The following is a 22,125-nucleotide window of genomic DNA, read 5'->3' on the forward strand; positions in this document are numbered from 1 at the left end:
CGCTCCCGCATGCGGTTGGAACTGCCCTTGAGTCTCTCGAATCGTCCTCTGAGACGAGGACATCACACCCTTCCAAAGGCATGATGTAAAAATCCTCGTGCTCTAAATATCCTTGACAATGGAAACGAAGTTTGCCAATGACAGGTGTAATGGCAACATCCCGTCCGGGTGCCGCTAAAACTACCTCCGCCTGTGGCCCCATCCTATCGGGGCATAATTCCAAGTCAAGCCGCCAGTTCATGAGAAATGAAGTTGGCCTTGGCTCCTCCATCAAAAAAGATAAGGGCATCTTGATCTTTTACTTTGCCCCATGCACGGCAAAGTCCTGTGCTTTCGTCCATCTGACTCGGGTCGGTCCCCATACAATTTGGTACCAGTTCCACTTTCATCTTGCCTTTCCTGCTACGTTCTTCTGCTGCTTTCGAGCTCTCTAGCCTATGTTGAGATTGTCCTTGCTGTGTCTTTTTAGGGCACTTCGCAGAGATGTGGCCTTGTTCTCCGCAGTCAAAACACTTTCCCTCTTTGAGATATTCAGTTCTCTGCTCCTTGGTGAATCGAGGTCGTGTGTCCTTACTTTTCTTCTTTCTATTGTCAGTTGTCGAGTTCTGTCCGGTACTTGGTGTCGAAACTTCATCAGAGGGATAGGTTAGGTTACCCGAATGTATCGAGAATCCTCGCTTAGCATGTCCCATCAGTTGTTGTATGGACTTAGGCTTCTGCTCAAGGCAGTAATCTCGGATTTCTTTGGGAAGTTCACATAAAAAAACTGTGAGGAGCTCTACGCGTTGGTGTGTGTGTCCGAAGGCGAGCAAGTGATAGCGTAAGCACGTGAGCGCGAGCGGGTGAGAGAGGAGGGTCGGGAGAGAAGTAGCAAGCTTGAGAATGAATTCTCTGCAAAGTTATTCACTCTCTGTAAGTGAACTTGAAGAATGTGCAGGTTTCATATCGTTTAAAAAAAAAAACCCCAAATTGTCCTTGGCAGATTGAAACATTAAAATAGGGCCTCCCTTAAAAAAAAATCAACACAAGACCTAAAGGCTGCCAGTGTAAAAAAAATCTCAGGAAGGGGCGCGCGTAGAGAGAGAGGAGCATGACGCGTGTCGAGGGAGGAAAGGGATTCGAGGCTTGTGCCCACCCGTGCCCAACACACGAGGGGCTACCCACCTCATATGCCAGCACGTACATTGGCTGCCCACGTTGGAAAATCAGCCAGCGTTTCTTTTGCTGTACACCAGTGCAAGCTCTCTTCGAGAGCCAAGCAGAGAGAGGTAGCTCTCTCTCTCTCTCTCTCTCTCTCTCTCTCTCTCTCTCTCTCTCTTTGCTTCGCACAGAGGTAGAGGAGGTTACAGAGAAAGATTAAAAAACTATTGTATGCTGAATTTAGTGATTCTCTGATTTTTCATCGAAAATCAGTAAAATTAATGAAAAAGCTCCCAATTTTCGGCATTTCCATTTGTCAAATTGGTGATTTTTATTAAAAATCAGCACACGCTTATGAGAAGAAAACAAGTAATTTCAGCAATTAATCACTAAAAACTACGTGAAATTGAGGTTACCGACTTGAACCAATCTATAGGTGTGCACGTGGCCCTTCCTGTAGCCAAGCCGGCTCTGATACCATGAAACGAACACGCGGAGTGGATCTCCCGGCTACACGGACCACCTACAGACACATGTCGGCGAACCACCCGATCATAGCCACCATCCGATAGCACCCCCATGTTGGGATTAGCGTCCGAGGACATAGGCGTGTACGTGTAAGACCGAGGGTCCCATTGTCACAAACTGTTGACGTGTCAAAGCCTTGAAGAATGGAGCCAACTTGCAGATCCGGCCAAGGGGCCTAAACCCTAAGAAGAACAAGTAACAGAAGAAGAAGTCCTACCAACTTATGGGGACCCTGTTCGATGGGGCCCCAGTGACATAAAGGAATTAAAATTAAAGCTGGACTCTCAATTGCACAGAAGCTGATGGCGTGGCAGCAGTACGGACCCTCCGGAAATCACACTGACAGTGCAAGCTGTACGGATTTCCGTGTTTTGCGTTGACATGCTGACGTGGTAGGCTTTACGGATTTCCATGATTTACGCTGACAACTTTTTGGCATTGCTTTTGGACTAGAAGCTTTTGAGTTTGAAGGCTTTTCATGTAAACTGCTTTTGGGGCCTAGGGCCTTTAAATATGAGGCCATGGGCTCATTCTTTGGCATGCTTCCTGGAGAAGGTGCAAAGTTTGGAGTACCGGCTGGTACTGTGTTGATGCAATGTAAAGAAATACTGAAAGGGGTGCCAAGGTTTGGGGCCAATACTATCTGGGGTGGAATTCCGCCACTTTATGTCTCTCTCTCTCTCTCTCTCTCTCTCTCTCTCTCAGTTCAATTGTTATTGAAGTGCTAAAAGTCTGTTCAATCTGTTCTTTTCTATTGGCACGTGGTGCCCGTCTTGTGACAGTGGTATCAGAGCATCAGACGTGTGCTTTTCTGAAAGCATACCGGTCCTACCAAAGAGCAGATAGAGCAAGATCGCACTTTCAAAAGTTCATTGGAAATTTTAGCTTCATGCCATGACCCCGTACCTATTAGCCACTCCCACCCTTACTTCATCGCGCATCGGGCGCACTTTCGTCTTCACCGCTCATGTCTTACAGGGCATAAGCCATAAAGATCACTTACAAGAGAAGGATCCAAGATTTGTTTTGAGTCACTGTTTTTCTCAAACGCAGTGCCATGTAGATGTTGATATCTATAGCTACCAAGCCGCACACTCCAAGGACTCGGCAAGATTTCAAGAAAATTTTTGCCCAAAGTTATATGGTTTTTGACATCTTCCTTCGGAGTGCAACTTCTGGCAAAGTGGGGTATCCTGAAATGCTTGCCATGGAAACCCTAGCAGATTATAACTTGAAATTTCTAGACATCTCTCAGCAGGTGTCTCTTGTTGATAACCTCGGAGGTTCGGTGTGATTGCTGTCTTGAGACTACCATTGCCGCCAAGGAACACTCTGTCCAAGAGCTGATGGACCATGTTGTGGTCGGCTATGACCTTATGGAAAGAACCTAACCCTAATTTTTGGTGTAGGTTTCAAGATGGAAAGTCAGTCGACTTTTCGAGCTCGACCGATGTCGAGATTGCTTTTTAAGTTTGAATTTTGTTTGAGAAATTGTTTGGTGATCTTGTTTGAAATGGATGGTATTTGTTTTGAAACTGTTTTGGTGCCGATTTGAATTGTCTGACTCTGGTTTTAATACTCGTTTTTTCAATGATTGGTGAATTTACTCCCGGGTGGAGAAGTGAGAAATACTGTTTTGGTATTGTTTGAACCTCGGAACGAAGCAGGCTGATGGTTGGAGAGCGTTTCGTTGTATGTTTGAAAACTTCGGAACGACGTAGGCTGATGTCTGGGAAGCGTTCCATTGTATGCTAGAAAACCTCCGAACGACGCAGATTGATGCCTGGGGAGCGTTTGGTTGTATGCTTGAACCTCCAAGCGACGCAGATTGCGATGTGGGGAGCGTTTGGTTGTACAGTCCTCTTAGCTCATGACCCGAACCTTTTTAGGTTATTTGCGAGGGGAGTGACGAGATAGTCGTTGAGTAGCTTCATTCCGCAGACTGTTTGTCTCCGGGGAGTGCTCAACGACGCTGTTTGTTGTGTCTGTAACATGCATATGTGAGCATTGTGATGTGCCAACCACTGAATATTCCTAATTAGATGAGATTGCCTCGGTATGTAATTTTAGTGCATCAAGACACCTGTGGAAGATTAGTGCGGTATGGTTTTTTAATTTTGTTAAAGAGTTAGCTTCTTTCTCTTTCAAGAAGGGGGGATGTCACAAACTGCTGACGTGTCACCTTAAAGAATGGAGCCAGCTTGCAGATCCCGGCCAAGGGGCCTAAACCCTAAGAAGAACAAGTAACAAAAGAAGAAATCCTACCAACTTATGGAGACCCTATCCGATGGGGCCCCAATGACATCAAGGAATTAAAAATAAAGCTGGACCCTCAATTGCGCAGAAGTTGATGACGTGGTAGCAGTACAAACGCTCTAGAAATCACGCTGACAGTGCAGCCCGTACGGATTTTCGTGTTTTGCGCTGACATGCTAACGTGGCAGGCTGTACGAATTTCCGTGATTTACGATGACAGCTTTTTGGCATTGCTTTTGGACCATAAGCTTTTGAGTTTGAAGACTTTTCATGTAAACTGCTTTTGGGGCCTAGGGCCTTTAAATATGAGGCCATGGGCTCATTCTTTGGCATGCTTCCTGGAGAAGGTGCAAAGCTTGGAGTACCGGCTCGTACTGTGTTGATGCAATATAAAGAAATACTGAAAGGGGCGCCAAGGTTTGGGGCCAATACTCTCTGGGGTGGAATGCTGCCATTCCGTGTCGCATGTCGTCTCTCTCTCTCTCTCTCTCTCTCTCTCTCAGTTCAATTGTTATTGAAATGCTAAAAGTCTGTTCAGTCTATTCTTTTCTTTTGGCATGTGGTGCCTGTCTTGTGACACCCATACCACCCGGCCTCACCTCCTCGAGGTGACCTCGCGCACTCCTAGCCTCACGGGCTAACCACTAGCACTCTGCAAGTGGGGGTCGATAATCCAAATGAGGCCTTGGCCTCCCTTTTACAATAACGGTTGGCCACAATGGCCGGGTTCACACTACGTCCGCTCGAACACTGCACGCCCATTCCATGGGGTCTAGGCTAGATCCCCTTTCTTGTAAGCGGGACATAACAATTGCTGACTTGATTGGTGTTTTGACGGCGTTCTGCCACTCGGATACTTTACATAGTTCGGATCCTTGGAGTATGTGACAAGTCCTCTTGCACAAATGTCTACTTGAAATTGTTGCTTATATTCCAATTTGTCAAGATCTTCTGCTGAAGGCGGGGGCCATGGTCCTCTTGGACTCGTCAAAAGAAGGCTTGCCCTCATTAGAATCTCCGTTGGTTCTCTTGGTATACCCGTTGGGATCTGAATGCTCTTCCACCTCTTGCAAAACAGGGTGTGTTCCTCCATGTTGGATCTACTCACGTGTGTTGTAGAAAATTTTCGTATACAGCCTTGGAGATATGGAGTTGGTTGTCGGAGATTGTTTGGTGGAGTTTTCGGCCTCCTCTCGATGCCAGGGTGGCCTGTGTTTGTTTTAGCTCCCTGCTACTTTCTTCCTTGCTCTTAGCTTTTGTTGCATCACCCATCTTTTGTAACTTAGCATTATTGGTAGTTTTTTCCCTATGGTTTGTAATCATTGAATATCTCATGGGTTTTTCACTATCAAATCCGTTATCCTTGTATGAATTATGACTCTGGCCCGATGTAATGCCTTAGGGCATGTAATTTTGATTGCGTAATACTAAAGGGTACCAAGCCCCACAGAGAGAGAGAGAGAGAGAGAGAGAGAGAGAGAGAGAGAGAGAGAGGATGAAATGAAATGTTATATTAATGTCTTCAAAAGGCCCTATAAGACAAAAGGTTAGAGCCATGTGTGACTCTAGTACAGTGTCAAGGGAACATAAGATAAAAATAAATGAGGGTACCTAGAGTGGGTAGATATGTAAGCCTAACCTATATCCTCAGCATCGTCAATGTCCTCGTGACATAATACATCATCTCAAAACATATGGGAAGTGGGTACATTCACATGACGGCTAATGAGGTGCACAGTGGGGAAAGTAGACAATGGTGACCATCCCATGAGCTCTCTCATGGGTCTCTGTAGTATGGCCTCAATGTCCTCCATGGTCAGCTCTCTGGGGGGGGGGGGGGGGGGGGGGGTGTGTGGGGGTGGGGCTGCTCGATGTCGCTCAATGATGCTCTGTAGCCTCCGATGTAGACCTTGTCTACGGTGTGAAGATCCTCGTGCGTCATGAGCGGCCAAGCTGGATGGCTCGTAAAAAGTAGTGATCTTGCTTTGTATGGATCCTCTATGTGTAGGCCTTTCACTCCTAAGGGTATTCTCTTTGAGTCTACAGATCTCCTTCAAGAAGATACCTAGACACCTCTGATCATAGTAATGAATGAAAGACACTGATCTAGCAAGAGCCTCCACTACAATTGGTGGTGCGCTCATCTCAGCTCTAATAATCTCATGTGGCACTGAGGCTTTCACCGGATCAGCATGGAGATCATGTATATAAGTGGTCTCTCCATGGATCTCCATCCATGATATGTGGGCCCTGATCTACTTTGATGATCCAGGCTAGGCCCCCATATCTGCACTCCATAAAGCATGGTGGAAGTGACCAATGTGTCAAATAGCCACAACTTAGTGCGTGGCTCCTGAAACTGCACCTGTGAACATATCCTCTCTAGTCCTCCTAATGCTGCATATCCCCTCGTCAATCTCGCCTTTGTAGCACCTCTCATAGAGAAAGTAGGTCCACTAAATACAACACGAAGGTATCTATAAGAGTTTACATACTATGCTATCTCCTGTCCATATGTAAAAATAGGTGCTGATCTTTTGACCCACTGCGTTGTAGTATTGAATACCATCACCTTGGTTTTGCCAAGGTTGATGGAGAGCCCACAGTTCTGTGCATAAGCATATAACGCATCTAGATGTCTTTGCATACCCTATGGAGATTCTGAAGTAAGCACAATATCATCGGCATAAAGCAGTAGAGGTATCCATGTACGTGACAGCTGTGTCCTCTATCCCGTGCAGTCTCAATATAGTCAGCAATCTCATCAATATACAATCCAGGCAAAGTTGAGAAAGTGGGCATCCCTGCTTGACCCCAATAGTAAAGTGAACAGGGTGAAGCAGGGATGCCCCCCTGCAGTCTCAATATAGTCAGCAATCTCATCAATATACAATCCAGATTCCAAACAAAGTCGGAGAAAGTGGGCATCCCTGCTTCACCTCAATAGTGTAGAGAGAGAGAGAGAGAGAGAGAGAGAGAGAGAGAGAGAGAGAGAGAGAGAGAGAGAGAGAGAGAGAGAGAGAGAATGAAATGAAATGCTATGTCATATTAATTCCTTCAAAAGGCCAAAATGAGAGAGAGAGAGAGAGAGAGAGAGAGAGAGAGAGAGAGAGAGAGAGAGAGAGAGAGACTTATTGCAAACTATTCATGTATGGTAGAATAGAAGGGGCGAAGGCAGGCGCAAAGGCTGGAGCAGCAGCATTTGTTTTGACGGCCATCCCCACAGTTCGTCTCTTTCCTTAATGTTGGACTTGGCTAGAATCATTTGTAACAAGTGAATCAAAATCTGATTTAATCCTAAATTTAAGGTAAATACGTTCTCTTGCGAATGCACAGATTGCAGCTCCAAGATATATACCATGGGCAAAAGCACATCTCAATTACACTGCCCAAGCATTGATCATCTCTGCAGGTGAGTTGTTTAAAGTCTGTGTGTGTTTTGTTTGGGCAATTTCATCACTTAGTCCTATTTGCAGCTTCTCTGGCCACTTACTTCATCGTTTCTGACAAAACCATTCTTGAGTGCGCTAGAACAACATCATATGAGAGGATTCAAGCTGAGCGGGCGGCTGCTAATAGAGATGTTTGACATGTATATGTTTGAGTAACCGAGTTTGAATAAAGTTGCTGTTTGCAGCACATCTTGCTTGTAGGAACCTGACAGGTTATCTGCTGTTTTAAAGTGCTCTGAGTCTTTTATGTTGGGGCTTGAAAAGCAAGTGAATTACTGGGCAAATTTGTCCTCTCTCTCTAGGAATCATATGTGTAGTCTAGTCAGGGGTCATCTGTTGAGTATTGCATAGGAATCTGTAATGCATAGGGAAGTATGGAAGCATATTGAGTTAGCTCGCCAAGTTGGTTATTTTTGTTGGAAGTAATCATAACTCTGATTGCAGGACATAGAGTGTGCGTTTCTGCAGTCGGGAATTTTGGTTCCATTGAGGATGAAAGTGCCTTGATCCTTTATAATGGTCTTTTAGTCTTGATAAATAGATTATTGACAAAATACTTTAGTGTCAATCAATCACATATAAGATGTCTTTTGCATAATTTTGGCTCAAACTACAGGCTCTCAATGGTTTATTTATTTATATGGTGTGAATTTCTTTCCGTGCGAATGAACAGCATTCCTCTGGAAACTGGCTATTTTTTTAGTCAAGTCAGTTGGAAGCAAAGTACCGAGTACTTGCAGTTTGTGTAGTGGGCCAAACTGAACAGTGTTTTCTCCTCTTGGAGCAAGAGAATTTTGTGGAGAGAAACTTGTTGAGAAACTCTCTTAGTAAGGAAGTGGAGGAACTAGCTACAAAACAAGATTGCCAATGTGATTGTGTTAATACTAAAGCAATCATGATAAATGGATATGAAGCTAAAGAGAGGCCATGATAACCTTGCACATTCTCAATTTTAACAATAGAAGGCCATTGGAGAGAGATGTTGGGATGCGGGCTTTTGTTCCATCTCTCGTGAGAAGAACCTCTTCACTTACTATTGTGATAAACCGTGTGAAGAGTACATGTGTGTCCTATGTGGCAAGCCGAGTTAGTAGTCTTAGCTTAGCTTATTTTCTGATGTCACCGACCGTGTATGCAAAGATGCTTAATTGAAGTGTGTAAATAGATTTGTTTATACACTCAATAATCCCAATGATCAAGTGTATGTTGACATTGCATTAAGTAATGTGTGTAATCAGTTTCTTTAATTTTTTCAATCATATGCTTATCAAGAATGCTTATTCATTATTGTCGATTGCACCAACAATTGGTATCATTGTAATGTGGTTAGTAGTTCCTAATCACTAAAATCAATAGTACTATAATCTTTTATTGGTTAAGCCTTGAGTATGTTCTTGGGTTAAGCCCTTGAGCCACTACTCTTCCTGGCTTAATTGGCTTTGAGAAGAGCTATTGTGTATGTTCTTTAATAAAGCTCTCGTATTAGAGTGATTTGTGTATAGACTTGCATTTGCTCTTCTAATAAGCTCTTGACAAAATGAGCATTTCGTTTGTGATTTTGCACTTCAATTGCTTCCTAATAAAGTTCATTAATAGAGTTTGTTTCAATCTCATCACTTGGATGCATGGGCATAGCTATAATTGTGTATTTTTGAAGTGAGCATAAGATTGTATACTTCGCCACTTGAGTGACTATGCACCTTGGGTTGTTTTATCCCAAGGGGAGATCATTGCTGTCATATTTACATTCCCTTTTTTTTTTGGACTCGGATTGGGTTGATTGCTACGACACGAGTCTCCATGATTGGCTTTTGTTTGATGCTCAATAGTTCATGCATATCTTGGTTGACCAAGAAGAAACCTAATGTGGCCACCTCTAGTTGTGAGATTGAGTACAAGGTAGGCTTCATAGCTATGGTTGAGTGTCTGTGGCTTAGACACCTTATGGTTCCCTTCGAGAGTTGGCAGTCTGATACACATTGATAGAGTACGTTGGTGGTTGCCAGTGAGGAAACTAGCCTTTCCGGCTCGCACAGGGTACATCGAGATGCATTATCACTATGTCGGGAAGAGATTCTCAGTAGGAGGGATCAACTTGGCTTATGAGCCGTGACAGTACAACCTTGCAGATTTATTCACAAAGGCATTCCTTCTCGAGAAGTTCAAAGTTTTTTGTGAAACTTCGGGCTTGCTTCTTTTTGTGGGTTGATCTTTTCCATAGGGCATTGACATTGCTTCATAGTGTACAAGGGTGACCTACCACTTGGTGAGTGACCCTAAATCGAGCTAAGGCCTTGGCCTATCAAGACCTAAAATCTAGTGTGTGTTTGAGGCTATGCTTAAAAGTTTTCTTATAAAAGAAGCAAATAACCTCGCGTATAACAAAGGTACAATACAAACCATATAGAAGCTATCGGACACTCCATGATTTTGACTAGTATAAGAAAAAATGCATGATTTGATCAACAAGGACAAGTTGGAACTTCTTATGCTACTCATGCAAAAGACAACGGGGATGCTAGTCTTTCAACGATGAAAAAATTTGTATAGGTGAAGCGAGACAGATGGCTCCATCCTAGCAATAGGAGTGAGCCCCAAGCACTTAAACCTCCCTAATACATGAGAAGAAATATGGACTTCGTGTTGTCTATGTAAGAGACTTTAATTTTATGTGATTAAGTCTAATAATCTATATGGTCAGGAGGACAAGTGTGTTTATTATAGTATTTTTATATGCTTCTCTAGCATTTCTTAATTCCCTAGTAAGGGTTGGAGCTAAAAAGTCATTTTCTCTTTACCTTTTCTACAGTGATGGAGGAAAAAATGGATTGCATTAACTTTCCACAATCAACACTTACTCTTTTTTTGGTTTCCATGCCGTATTATTAAGAACGTGCATCACCAACACTCCAAAATTTTTTTTTTTCAAAAGAAAAAGTCATTGGACCCATTTTCAACTCTAAAATTCTCTCCAAATTTTAAACATATGAAAAAAAGACCATGAAGCTATTTTTCCTACATTTACACACTCTAATTCAGTTTCTATTTTCGTTCTCTCCTAAATGTTTTCTTCCCAACCTGTTTCTTTTCCCTTTTAGCTTGTCTAATTAAATATGGCAATTGGAGATGTTGTAGTCAGAATAACCTTGATCTGTGATACACACATAAGTTTTTCGCTAAAAGTTAATTGGGTTATTTTTCTCTCCTATTCCAACTTATCAATTTCATTGCTTAATCAGGCTCTCAAAAACATATTAATTCTTGGCCAGTATTGGAATCAACCCGTTTTGTAGCTAACTAAGTTTTGTTTTGATTATAGGAACCTACTCTATGTTCACTCTTGGTAGGATTAATCCTCACCACCCATTGCATTTAAACCTTCTCGATCGAGGGATACCACTTGTTTTTTCATGCTTGCATTAGATACGTACGTACTGCGGCATTGCAGGATCCGACGGGCCCATGTCCTTCTCTTTCTCCTTGTGTGTGCTAATCTCTTCATCTGATGCCGCTGAGTATCTTGAAGAAGCTTGTGCTTACCGTATTGATATGGTGAATCCTTGTATTCGCCATTAATCTCAAGCTCTTATTCTTCCATTCCCTCATGCCCTCTATGCGTCACTATTGTTGGTCTATTTCTCCTCTCGTCTTGTTCACGTATCTAAAGTTGGTCGATTTTTGCCCCTCTAATGCTCATAAGGTAACTTGTTATCTTTGTCAACCTGATGTACCTGTTTTCGCTTGGGCATATCTTCTGGTTGAAAGATTCACATGTAGACGTACATGGTTTACTTCGAGAGGTGATGGTTGGTGGCGCCCATTTGGATTCCATCTACCCGTGATTCTATTTAAATTGGTGAGGGATGCTTTTCTCTCTCACTTAGCCTTGCATTACATGGGTGTGTATCTGAAAGAGAGTGAGGGCCATGGTGATACCACTTGTTTGCTCCATGCTTTATGCATCATGGATATTGTGGAGCAACTTGCTGTGTCTCACGTGCTCTTTTGTTGTTGCGTTGAGTATGTTAAATGTGCTGATGCTTGGTATATATTGACAAGTCTTTCATAATTCCCTTTGTGATGATTGAGTGATTCACTGCAAAAAGTAAGTACATGTCGAATAATGGTGACGATCACCTAATAACATGTGATAAAATTTGAAATGGGCCTAGATTCTGTTTGAACATTGTATTCTATATTGGTTGCTTAGGTGGGGGCACCAAAAGCAAATCAAAGTGTGACAAGGTAAAGGATAAAAGTCTTACTAGGGAAGCTCGAAATTGATACTTCAATCATAAGTATTGTAAACATGAAGCTTTTGTTGTGATTATTTTTTGGGCTTATAAACTGAAGGGGTCTCTGGTTTTTATGCCTCACCAATTGGTTTTTTTAATAGGGATATCCTATGTGATACTAAGTTAGAGCGGTTGTTAGTGGGTCGTTGAGACGGACGTCTATAACATAGCTTTCCGGCACTAGTGAACCGACAGAATAACTCTCACTATCACATGCAAATCTCTCACTCTTAGTCCTGGAAATGTACCTATTTCTTACGTCACCACACTCAGTCACTAGCCCATTTTGGCACTCAAACGGAGTCCAAATGCTACAAAACTTTAGGAGGAGGAGGTCAAGGATTTAGGAAAATTAATCTACCAAGTTCGGTCACAATAAAAAATCAGAATGGTCACTCTATGGTCTAGGATCACTCTCTTATAGTTGGAATCTAATAAAACACTCATTAACACATTCAAATCAGCAGATTTAGCCTACTAACTCGTAGTTAAAAATCGCAAGAGAATTGACAATGAGCATACTTGAATGAAAGAGCATCGAACAAGGAACACATTGTAAGTTTCAAAATTGAAATGTCATTACCAGAGCTCAAGATATGAGGATTACAAGTTGTAGGAAAGAAGTCACTCTTAGCCGTAAGCTCCAAAACTTTAAAACGTGATGATGATAATAATCATTTTCCCACTTTATAACTTATGCTTTATACCTAGGGCTCTCTTGGCCAGTGGCCGACAATAAAGAACTCAATTTCATTGCAAACTCTATATTTCACTTTCTCAGAGTTTGTCCATCTTTAGTTAGAGATGATCAAAATAATTACAAGGCTTTCGGAAAAAGAACGGGAGTACATTAAAATTTTAGGCTCAAGCAAGAAGGGGACGACTTGAAGGGTGCTCATTTGGCTTGACTGCTAACATGTTTCCCTTCCTTGTCTTTGCATGTCCTCGTGAAAACTGGTTTGGTTTGCGTTGGATTACTTTGTTTCTCTTGTATATATGCTGGATTGCTGGATGTATATGCTTTGGTAGTCCAATTGTCGCTTTTCCAAAGTCCGCGTGAGTTGTCTGTACTTCTCCGCCCTTGCTTCGATCTCTACTTTTTTTGCCAGCTCCCTAAATCGGTTGTTGCTCTAAGTGCTTTGGTATGCAACATGACGAGTCGGTAGATTCTTCGTCATGGGGTTGAAGATTGGATGAATCTACTTCAAAGACCCCGGTTATGAACGCCTCTTCAAATGTTTGCATGTAGTGCGAGGGCAAAAACATGACGTAGGCGTACAATCCCATGATGATGTTCCTATTCTTTATTTCTAGATTCCAACATAGCCCTCTGCTTCCTTCCAGGAATAGTTGCCAATGATGTTCTACTGCCTCTTATGTTTTCAAATGCTGTGATACATGTGATAATCATTTTCAAAATTTTCACTAGCATTTGGCAAGCCAAGTTCGGAACATCCTTCATCTGATTGATTACGCCTCTTAGATTATGGACCATATATTTTTCAGTTGGATGGAAGTTTCTCGCCGGCTTCGTGAGAGCTGGGTAGTTTAGTTATGCGGGTCTTTTCCTTGCCAATTGTAGAAGCTATCCTAGGATCGCCTTCTATTGATTGGGCAGTAAGATAGATCGATCCTTAGATGTTGAGACGTGTTTCTGTAATACGTCTCATCTATTGGGCGCTTTTCAAACCATTTTTCTCCACGGGGGTTGGTTGCGAAGGATTGTCTGAATATGTGTTGGGACATCCCTGTAATCTCCTTTGTGGTTGGGCTCAAGACTAGGTAGCATTTTCTTTTCCACAAGAGGGTCTCTTGTCTCATTAACAGTAACGCAATTATATCATGCTCGTAGTTCTTGACTACTTCCCCAAGTGTGATCATAAGAAGTGCGGTTGACTCCAATACCTTGAGTTCATACTGCATATATTCTTTGTGAGATGTATCACACACTTCTGAAATCCACCGCTGAATTTCCTCTTGAGCATTTGTTTGACCATCTCTATCATCTGTATTTACAAATTCATGGAATCCTGCTTCTGTAGAGGTGCTATGCAATTCTACAAAAGGAAGATCCATGGTTCTTTTATCTTGTCCGATTGCCGGAAGAACTCCTATTGTGATCGGCTGGGTTTTCATGGCACTTATGGTGAGATCTTTCTTTTGTAAAGCCGGACATGTTCGACGCTTTGGGTAGCTAGCTCTTTTCTAGCTTTTGCTAGCTCTTCCTGTAGAAGTACTATCTCCTCTTTTTGTTTTTGAATGGCTTTATGGCCCGTTGTCATGACTTGCCTATCATACTGCTCTTGAGCTACGGTTGCCTTTACATCTTTTAACTCTTGTAATGATGTGGACGACGTTGTTGAAATCGAAGAAGGGGCTGGGATGTCTTGCATTGCCAGGACCTGTGTAAGTGTTTTGCTGATCACCCCATAGGATTCTTGTAATGTTGCATTCTTTTGTCGCTCTTTTTCCAACTCTTCTTCTAGACGTCGTTGCTCGACTTGTAATTCTGTGTTAGCCTCATTAAAGGCTTGAGCCTCTTGGTAGAAATGAGTAGGATTTGTCTACTCCTTTTGTAGTCAGCTTGAAGCTCCTGCTAGTTACCCTGTAAATCCTTTATCTTCTGTTGTAGCTCTTGATTGACTTTAAGTGCTTTAGCTACCTCTTTCTTGGTATTTTTCTGGTCCATTCCTCGTAGGTTGTGGAGTGCTCTTTGACATTGATATTGTAACTTGATTTCTTCCAGATGATCATCAATGTCAAAAGAGTCTATCAATTGCCTTCCTTCGTCAGCTTGAAGCTCCTGTTGGTTACCCTATAAAAATTTATCTTCTGTTGTAGCTCTTGATTGTCTTTAAGTGCTGTAGCTACCTCTTCCTTGATATCTTCTTGCTCTATTCCTCGTAGGTTGTGGAGTGCTCTTTGACATTGATACTGTAAGTTGATTTGTTCCAGATGGTCATCAATGTCAAAAGAGTCTATCAACTGCCTTCCTTCATCTATGTGACCTCGGCTTTGGTTGTGTCATTTGAGGTTGGCTGGAGGTGCCGGCTTCTGTCGTGTTTTTTGCAACCGCTTCTTATCCCTTATGATTTTGTCCTTGAGGTGCATGTGGAGTTTCTCTTGTCTCTTGACCTTCAGCTTCATCCGTCTTTTGAATTGTAGGTGTTGTTGGCAACACTTGGTTGGCTGTTTGCTTTGGCAATTCTATTGTCTGCTTGACCTTCTCTTTATTAGCTTTCTAGTCAGCTGATTCTTGAGTAGGAGGGGTGGTTTGTTGATGTGATGTTGATGGTATATTTTGGGTGTGAATTTTCAAATGATCCACACCACCCTCCTCTTCTGTCTCTTTCTCTTCATTATGACTCTTGTCATCCTCCTTTGATTAGGTAGATTCGTCGGATGATTCTAGATCATCGACATGTTGTCGCTTGGACTCTTGTTGTTACCTTTGCTCGGATTTACGTTTGAGCTCTTCTCTAATCCTTTGCCGCATCTCTCCTATACCTGCTAAATTTGCTTTAGCCACCTGTCTTTTGTACTACTTTATTTGCTGTAGTCTTTCTATTTTTTTTTGCTCCAGTGGCTTATCTTGACCACTATTCCTTCATCGTCCGCATCAGCTCCCTGCTCCCTCTTTTCTTCCGTTCTTTTTTTGTTGAGCTTCGCTCTGAGTTTCTGAGCTTCTTCCATGGACCTTGGCGTTTGAGAGATCGGGATGGGATCTCTATGCACACTTGATCTTATTTTTAGTCGAACCTTGCGGATTGTATACTCTTCTTTTTCTCCCTTTTCCTTTTCTTTGTCGTCTGAAGATTTGGATTCTGATGGTGGATGCTCACTCAAATTTATATTTGACTCAATTGCATCGCTGTCAGATTTCTTTCTCCTTGAATGTTGTTCGGATGTTTTCTTCTTTGGAGGTAGTACTGCAGAGAGACCTGCCACTAGTTTAACCGCCCTTTTGGATTTGTGTATCAATTCCAATAGTGTCTTTGTAGGTGGTAGCTCATCGATCATGCCTTACGCTTGGTATGCAATTCTTGTTAACATTGGACCAATATTCATGTATGTGTTGTTTTTGTCACTATTCTTGAAGTTTGCTTCCAGAAGATTTTCTAAAATATAGGTGTCTAGATCACACTTTATGGTCCTTTGCTCAGATAATCGTATGGCCATTACCACCGCAATGTGCATGTTAGGCTCTGTGTATCCTTGTGGTTTCTGGACTTTTAGATATTGAGAGATTAACAACAATGGAAACTCTTTCTTTGAATAAACCAGGTCTTTATAAGTGAACTTTTTTCCCTGTTGCTTCACAAAAGCTTTGTCATTATCAACAACGTTTTCTTTAGGAGCAAGTTATGGTTTCTTGGTCGCAAGTGCAATGCCTGATTTATCATATCCGACGTGATCCAAACTTTGATTTTAGCTCCATCCTTGTGTGTCAGTATGGCCTCAATGTTGTACTGCATTGAGGGTATCAGCTCATAGGCCCTCTGGAAATCCGTTCCCCATGACTGAAGTTAGAAAAACGTGTCCATTTGGAGGCATCTTCATCCCTCTATTACTTCTTGCTGTTGATAGCCGTTTTTCGGCTATTCAAAAATTGCCATAGTAAGCTACCTCACCCTATCAAATCACTCAAACACCGTGGTCACCCTTTCACTGTACATAGGCGTGTGTGAGTTAAATGACTTTTCTCATATCTCCTTAAAAACCCTCAATTAGATAGTCACTGGGTTAGTTGAACCCAAAAAAAAAAAAAAAGTATATTATGGTCTTTTTTGTGTGTAAATATTTCATTGTATATATGGCCTATATATAGGGATTTTTTATAATTATTTTGGTATTTTATTTAAATATTTATATTTAGGTGTGTTTTATTAAACCTATGTACGTCTTCTTTCATCCTTTTGCGCCATAAGTATATTTTTTTGCTAATGTGTACATACTTCAACCTCATATTTTTCTTTTATACAAATGCGCCTCACATTTTCACCCTCACCCTTGTGAAAATAAAAAATCGATTTCTACTCCCTTAGTCACGTTCATTATATTATTTCCATTTACTTTCATACCTTTTTTACTTTCAACCAAAATAATACAAAAGATGGACCATATCATATGATTTCAATATCTTTTCCCATATCCGTAATTCTTCCATTTTTTTTTATATACTCATTAATCTAACACCATGTGCTCATTGACCTAAAATCCATGAATAGTCCATACACTAGTCCCACCATATATATATTTCTTTATTCACCAATAATCCTCCTCCATGCATGTGTAAAGGTAGCTTAGCTGCTTTGTACCATGATATAACAAAGGAGGGGCTCACTCTTGGATGCATTGTGCAAATTCAACAAAGGAGGGGGCCACTAAAAGACTTTTGCATGCGTAAAAACAGGCTTTTTGGTGAGATTTTTGGCACCTGTTTTCGCTCAAAATTTGAAGAAGTGGTCAGCAGAGAAAATGTAGCCCACAAGTTGAATAATCACCTCAAAATTTTTCATGTTTTTTAGAGCTACCACCAATGAGATATGATTTTTTGAGTGGACCCCAATTAGTCCACTTTTCTCACAAAGTAACCCATAGTCTTCTCTCACCTTCGTTCCCACTTTCACACACACACACACACACACACACACACTCAATCCTCTCCATCCCTCATTCAAACCTGCAACTTTCATGGCGTCTTTTATCTTCTTCACCATTCCTATCTCTCCCTTACTCTATAGCTCCAAATTATCATCTCTACACACATATAACTTAATTTTTCTCTATAATTAAACTCATATTACCATAACCTCTTCATCCTTTCATAAAAAGAGAAAAAATCAACAAATAATGAAGCTCAAGCTCTGCCAAAGGAGGAGTTTAATCATGAAAAATTCAACTTTTCCATGGTCACAAGAACGACACCGACAGAGTTTTAGAACCGCTTCATTCACTGCAGGAGATAGGTGGAAATTCCCTTTCCATCTTGTGGTTTCCATCAAATTGTGTATACTCTCATCCTTCTCTTACTTTTTATCATTGTATAAATCATGTAATGCACCTTGAGTGCATATGCCATGTAATTTCACCCATTCCTACTAACTAGAAACTACTAACGCTAACCACTAACACAAGATAGCCATTGACCTAACCATAAATGACACCTCACCTCACCTCAAGTTTACTTGTGCATAGTAACTCTCTCTCTCTCTCTCTCTCTCTCTCTCTCTCTCTCTCTCTCTCTCTCTCTCTTCTTCCTTAAAACTCTACTTTCATCTTATCGACTATCAATAATGCTCTTTTTTGAGCTCACATCCATGACTCAAGGAGACAAAGAAGACCCACAATGTCTTGATATTTAAAAAAAATCTTCATAATCCTGATTTGTTAGCTTGTAAATTAGGATTTTCAATAATCTTAATGAGAGGTCTCCAATCTATAAATAGGCCCTCTCCTTCTTGTAAATCACCTCCAATATTTCACATAGCACCCCAACACTCTATGCGTGAGGAGAGACTTAGGAGTAGCAACCACTTTGTGAGCTTCACTTTTGGTGTGAGAGAAGCTTTCAAATACACATTGCAAGTGAGAGAGCGTGAGTTCAAAAATCCCTAAACCACTAATGTATATGTTCCTTCATCATCAATAAATTGAGGTTTGGTGCATCAAAGGCGTGATTCGACGTTTAAATCTTCGTCCCTCCACTCGTGCAATACGGTTTGGTGAATTCAAGGTGACTTGTGTATTTGAAGTTTCTATCATTTGATCTTGTTGTAGAGTGTGTTTTCATTGCCAATTTTGGTCCATTGTAAGAGAGTATTGTGGTGAGAGGTCTCCCACACCCTAAGACAGTGTCTGCGTGTTGTCAATGTTTAGCATCGTAACGAACCATCTCCATTTGCAAGTCACAAACAAGGTATTATGTAAGTTCCATTCCTCTCTCTTTTCCCTTTGCTCTAGCTCACTCTGCTCCATTTAGTGTGTCTCTGTGCGAGATTGATTGTGTGTGTTTTGTGGCGCATCTTCTTGGTTGTGACAAGATCTCTATTGCGTCATAGTTCGTATACCATAACTATGTGGTGCCCTTTCACTTGTTTGGCTGTGGATTGTTGTTGTTGTTTCTTACTTGTGGTTGTCTCAGCCCCAATTGAGCAGCACGGGAGCCTTGAGGGGTGTTTAGAGCTCACCTCTCTTGTTGCTCGCCTCGGACCGCCTCAATTTTGGTGCCCCCACGGAGGAGGGCTTGTGTATCTTTTTGTGTAGGTTCAAGCTTTAGCATAGTCAAGTAGTTTCCATGAATCACGAGAATTTGTATGATCCTTTCATTCCCATTGCAAGGCAAAAAAAAACACATAATTGTTAGTACTAAGTTGCAATTTCAACGTGTAATTGGTAGAATTTTAGGTCCTCTTAAGTTGGCCGAGATAAACGCTTCAGTAAATCCTTTTATCTTGCCTCTCATTAGGTACAACCTTAGTTTGGACGTTTACATTTTTGTTTTATTTTAAGCATTAGGTCATGCATAGACATTGGATAATGGCATAGGAATAGAGGTTTTTCCCTTCCATTTCACTCTACACATTAGAATAAACGTTGCAATTAGTAGAAAGATCCACTTTCAATAACGTATGGTGTTCATGTTTAGTGCCCAAAGAGTAGGAGAAATTCTTGCATCACCAAACCTTGTCATCCTGTCTCTTGTTGATTATCATAGATCACTTGATGTGCATATTTTTATTTTTTTGTAGAACAGATTGCAATTTAGAAAATAGTATTGTGTAATTCTTTTTAAGAAAAAAAACGCGTGTCACTGTGAAATCAATTCAATGGAAAGCCAACTCCAAATGTCTGGATATCCTCTTTTCTTAAGAGAGCTTGGAGAGGATGCATAATTATTTTTAGTAAATTTCAAGATGTCTTCGCATATCAAGAGGATACTAACTGATCAAGAACGTGTAGAAATGTTTGAGGTGGTCCTTAGGAGAGATGCTAGCACTTGGTTTGACTCTTTGCCTGAGGAAGTTAAGGGGAATTACACAGAAGTTTTGAATCGTTTCAAGAGATACTTCTTTGATCCCCAAAACACTCAAAAACTATGGCAAGATATTGTTTCTCATAAGCAGAAATAATTAGATAATTAATACTTGTACAAGCAAGAGTTTCTATATCTTTGGACTCTATGGATACGAAATGTTGCTAACCCTAGTAATGGTGCAGAATTTCTAAAGAAGGAGAGGTTCATAGCTGGACTCTTTTCTGATCTTAAGGTAAAGGTGGAGGTGGATGCACCTGCCACCTATGATGCAACTAAAATTAGAGCTTCCAAGAAGTATAGGAAAGTCAAGTGCCTAAGGGGAGAGGTTCCAATAGAAGGTCTTAGACCCAAAGGTAAGTCACAAGCATCGACATCTAGGAAGCTTCCTGAGGTAACGACAGAAGTGATTGAGAAGTTAAATGAATCTTTAAGCAGCCTGTCAATTCACCTTGCACAAGCTGTAGGTCCAAAGGGACAAGCAAAGAAGTCAGAAGAGCGAGATCCACGATCTAGGAGTCTTGCAATGTTGGAATTGCGGAGAGTCTGGACATGGGATGTATAATTGTCAGCCCCGTGGGGAGCCAGGGAGACCTAACTTGAATTACCCAGGATTAATGCAGGTGAAGGAACTAGTCAAAAACCATGGCTTCTACACAGGCCAAATGAAGCAAGACCACCTCCACAAGAGAGTTCCACCTTTGCCAAATCCAAATGTGCATGTGATAGAGGTGACAAATTCAAACGAGATTGACATGGAAGCAAATGGCATCAAGCGTGACCGTGGGAAAGGTAAGGAAAAAGAAGGAGTCACATCACCAAGTGACCATGGACGAGAAAAGAAGGCAAAGGAGACCAAGGAAGCCAAGAGGACTCGACGTTGTATCAACATCCAAGACTTCCCTCTTGGACATGGCATGGCTCCATACAACTTGCTGGAAGAGATGAGAGGTAAGGGTCTTGATACCTCATGGCCTCATTTTCTTGCATTATGTCCACAAGTTAGGAGGGATCTAACAAAGGGAGTTAGCACTAGAAGAAAGGTAAAAGAGAGTATGCCTGCTGTAAAAATTGCACAAGCTGAAATGAATGAGGATATTACACCTGTGCTAGATTGTTACATCAAAGGAAGATTGGTTAGGAAAGGTCTAGCGGATGGGGGTGCACAAATTTGCATCATGACAGAGGGAATCATGCAAAGACTAGGCATGCATATCCATGAGACACCTGAAATAAAAGTGAAAATGGCAAACAATAGCAAGGCTAGGTACGTAGGCATTTGTAAAAATGTTTTTGTGGAGGCCTTTGGTATTAATAAGGTAGTGGATTTCTATGTTATGTCTACCAAAGGAAATGGTTACCCATTTATCCTAGGAAGAACATGGCTAATGAAAATGCGAGCTTTGCAGGATTGGGAGAGTGGAAAATTAATTTGTAGGAATGACAATCATAAGAAGGTTGTCTTTGACATGAAGGAGCAATGCCATGAGGAGCTCCATGAAGAATCATCTTAAAGTGAGACGGAAGAAGAGTGGACAGATAACATTTCAGAAGAAGAAAGTAGCGGCAGCATTACTGAAGAGGAGTCTTCCATCAAAGTCATGGGGGTAAGATTTAAGCCAACCAACCTAGAGACCTCTTGCCCAGGTTTGGAAGAGGTAGGTTCCCAAGAGAACCAAAATGTGGAAGATGAAGGAATGTCAGAGGTATGTTGTCTACAATACTTACAAAGGATGAAAGAAAGGAGTTCAAAGGTGTGTTAAGAAAATTTCCTAGGCTTTTTGCTAAAGACTACATCAACGTGTGTGGAGTAGCCAGAGGCCAAACCTAAGGCTCAAAAGCTACGAAGGCTAGGAGTCATCAAGGAGCAGGCTTTACTCAAGGAGGTAAGAAAGATTCTAGCAGCTTTCAAGATGAGATACTAAATGAGGTAGCTGGTCATGAGAAGTACATTGTGTGTGATGGCTACTCAGGTTACTTTCAAACAGGGATTGCATCGGAGGACCAATTGAAAACAACCTTCATCACTCCTTGGGGTTGTTATGCTTTTAGAGTCATGCCATTTGGCCTGACAAATGCTCCTGCAACTTTCCAATGTTTCATGAACATGGTGTTTCAAGCATTCTTTGGAAAGTCAATTAGGGTGTTTATTGATGATTTCTGCATTTATAACTCAAAATCATTGCATCTACAAAAGGTAAAAGAAGGTTTAAAAAAACTATACGACATGGGAGGTCAGCTCAATCCCAACAAATGTCACATAGGTGAGGATAGAGTGATCTTTCTCGGTCACAAGGTTTCCTATAAAGGCATTGAGGTGGATCCTTCAAAGGAAAAGGCTCTTATTGAGCTCCCATCACCCAAGAATCTCAAAGAGGTCATCTCATTCATTCAAAAGGTGAAGTATATGTCACGCTTC

General features: G+C 41.5%; 1 protein-coding gene across 4 annotated transcripts in view; it reads left to right on the forward strand.

Annotated features, from left to right (window-relative positions):
• The window catches only part of LOC147466224 (early nodulin-like protein), a 56,710-nt gene extending 48,142 nt beyond the window's left edge, over positions 1-8,568 (forward strand). Inside the window, exons 2-4 of one of the 4 annotated variants that reach the window (XM_086524643.1) lie at positions 7,088-7,149; positions 7,261-7,336; positions 7,821-8,568. In XM_086524643.1, coding sequence (XP_086380769.1) covers positions 7,088-7,149; positions 7,261-7,336; positions 7,821-8,125 — 443 coding nt within the window. In that variant the 3' untranslated portion in view covers positions 8,126-8,568. Of the gene's footprint in view, positions 1-7,071; positions 7,150-7,260; positions 7,337-7,400; positions 7,624-7,820 lie in introns of those variants that run through there. The other 3 variants (XM_086524650.1, XM_086524647.1, XM_086524653.1) reach the window with 3 other exon arrangements.
• Positions 8,569-22,125: the final 13,557 nt, after the last annotated feature.

The sequence above is a fragment of the Adiantum capillus-veneris genome, chromosome 1 (assembly GCF_014529385.1).
Source record: "Adiantum capillus-veneris isolate H3 chromosome 1, ASM1452938v2, whole genome shotgun sequence".
NCBI classification, from domain to species: Eukaryota; Viridiplantae; Streptophyta; class Polypodiopsida; order Polypodiales; family Pteridaceae; genus Adiantum; species Adiantum capillus-veneris.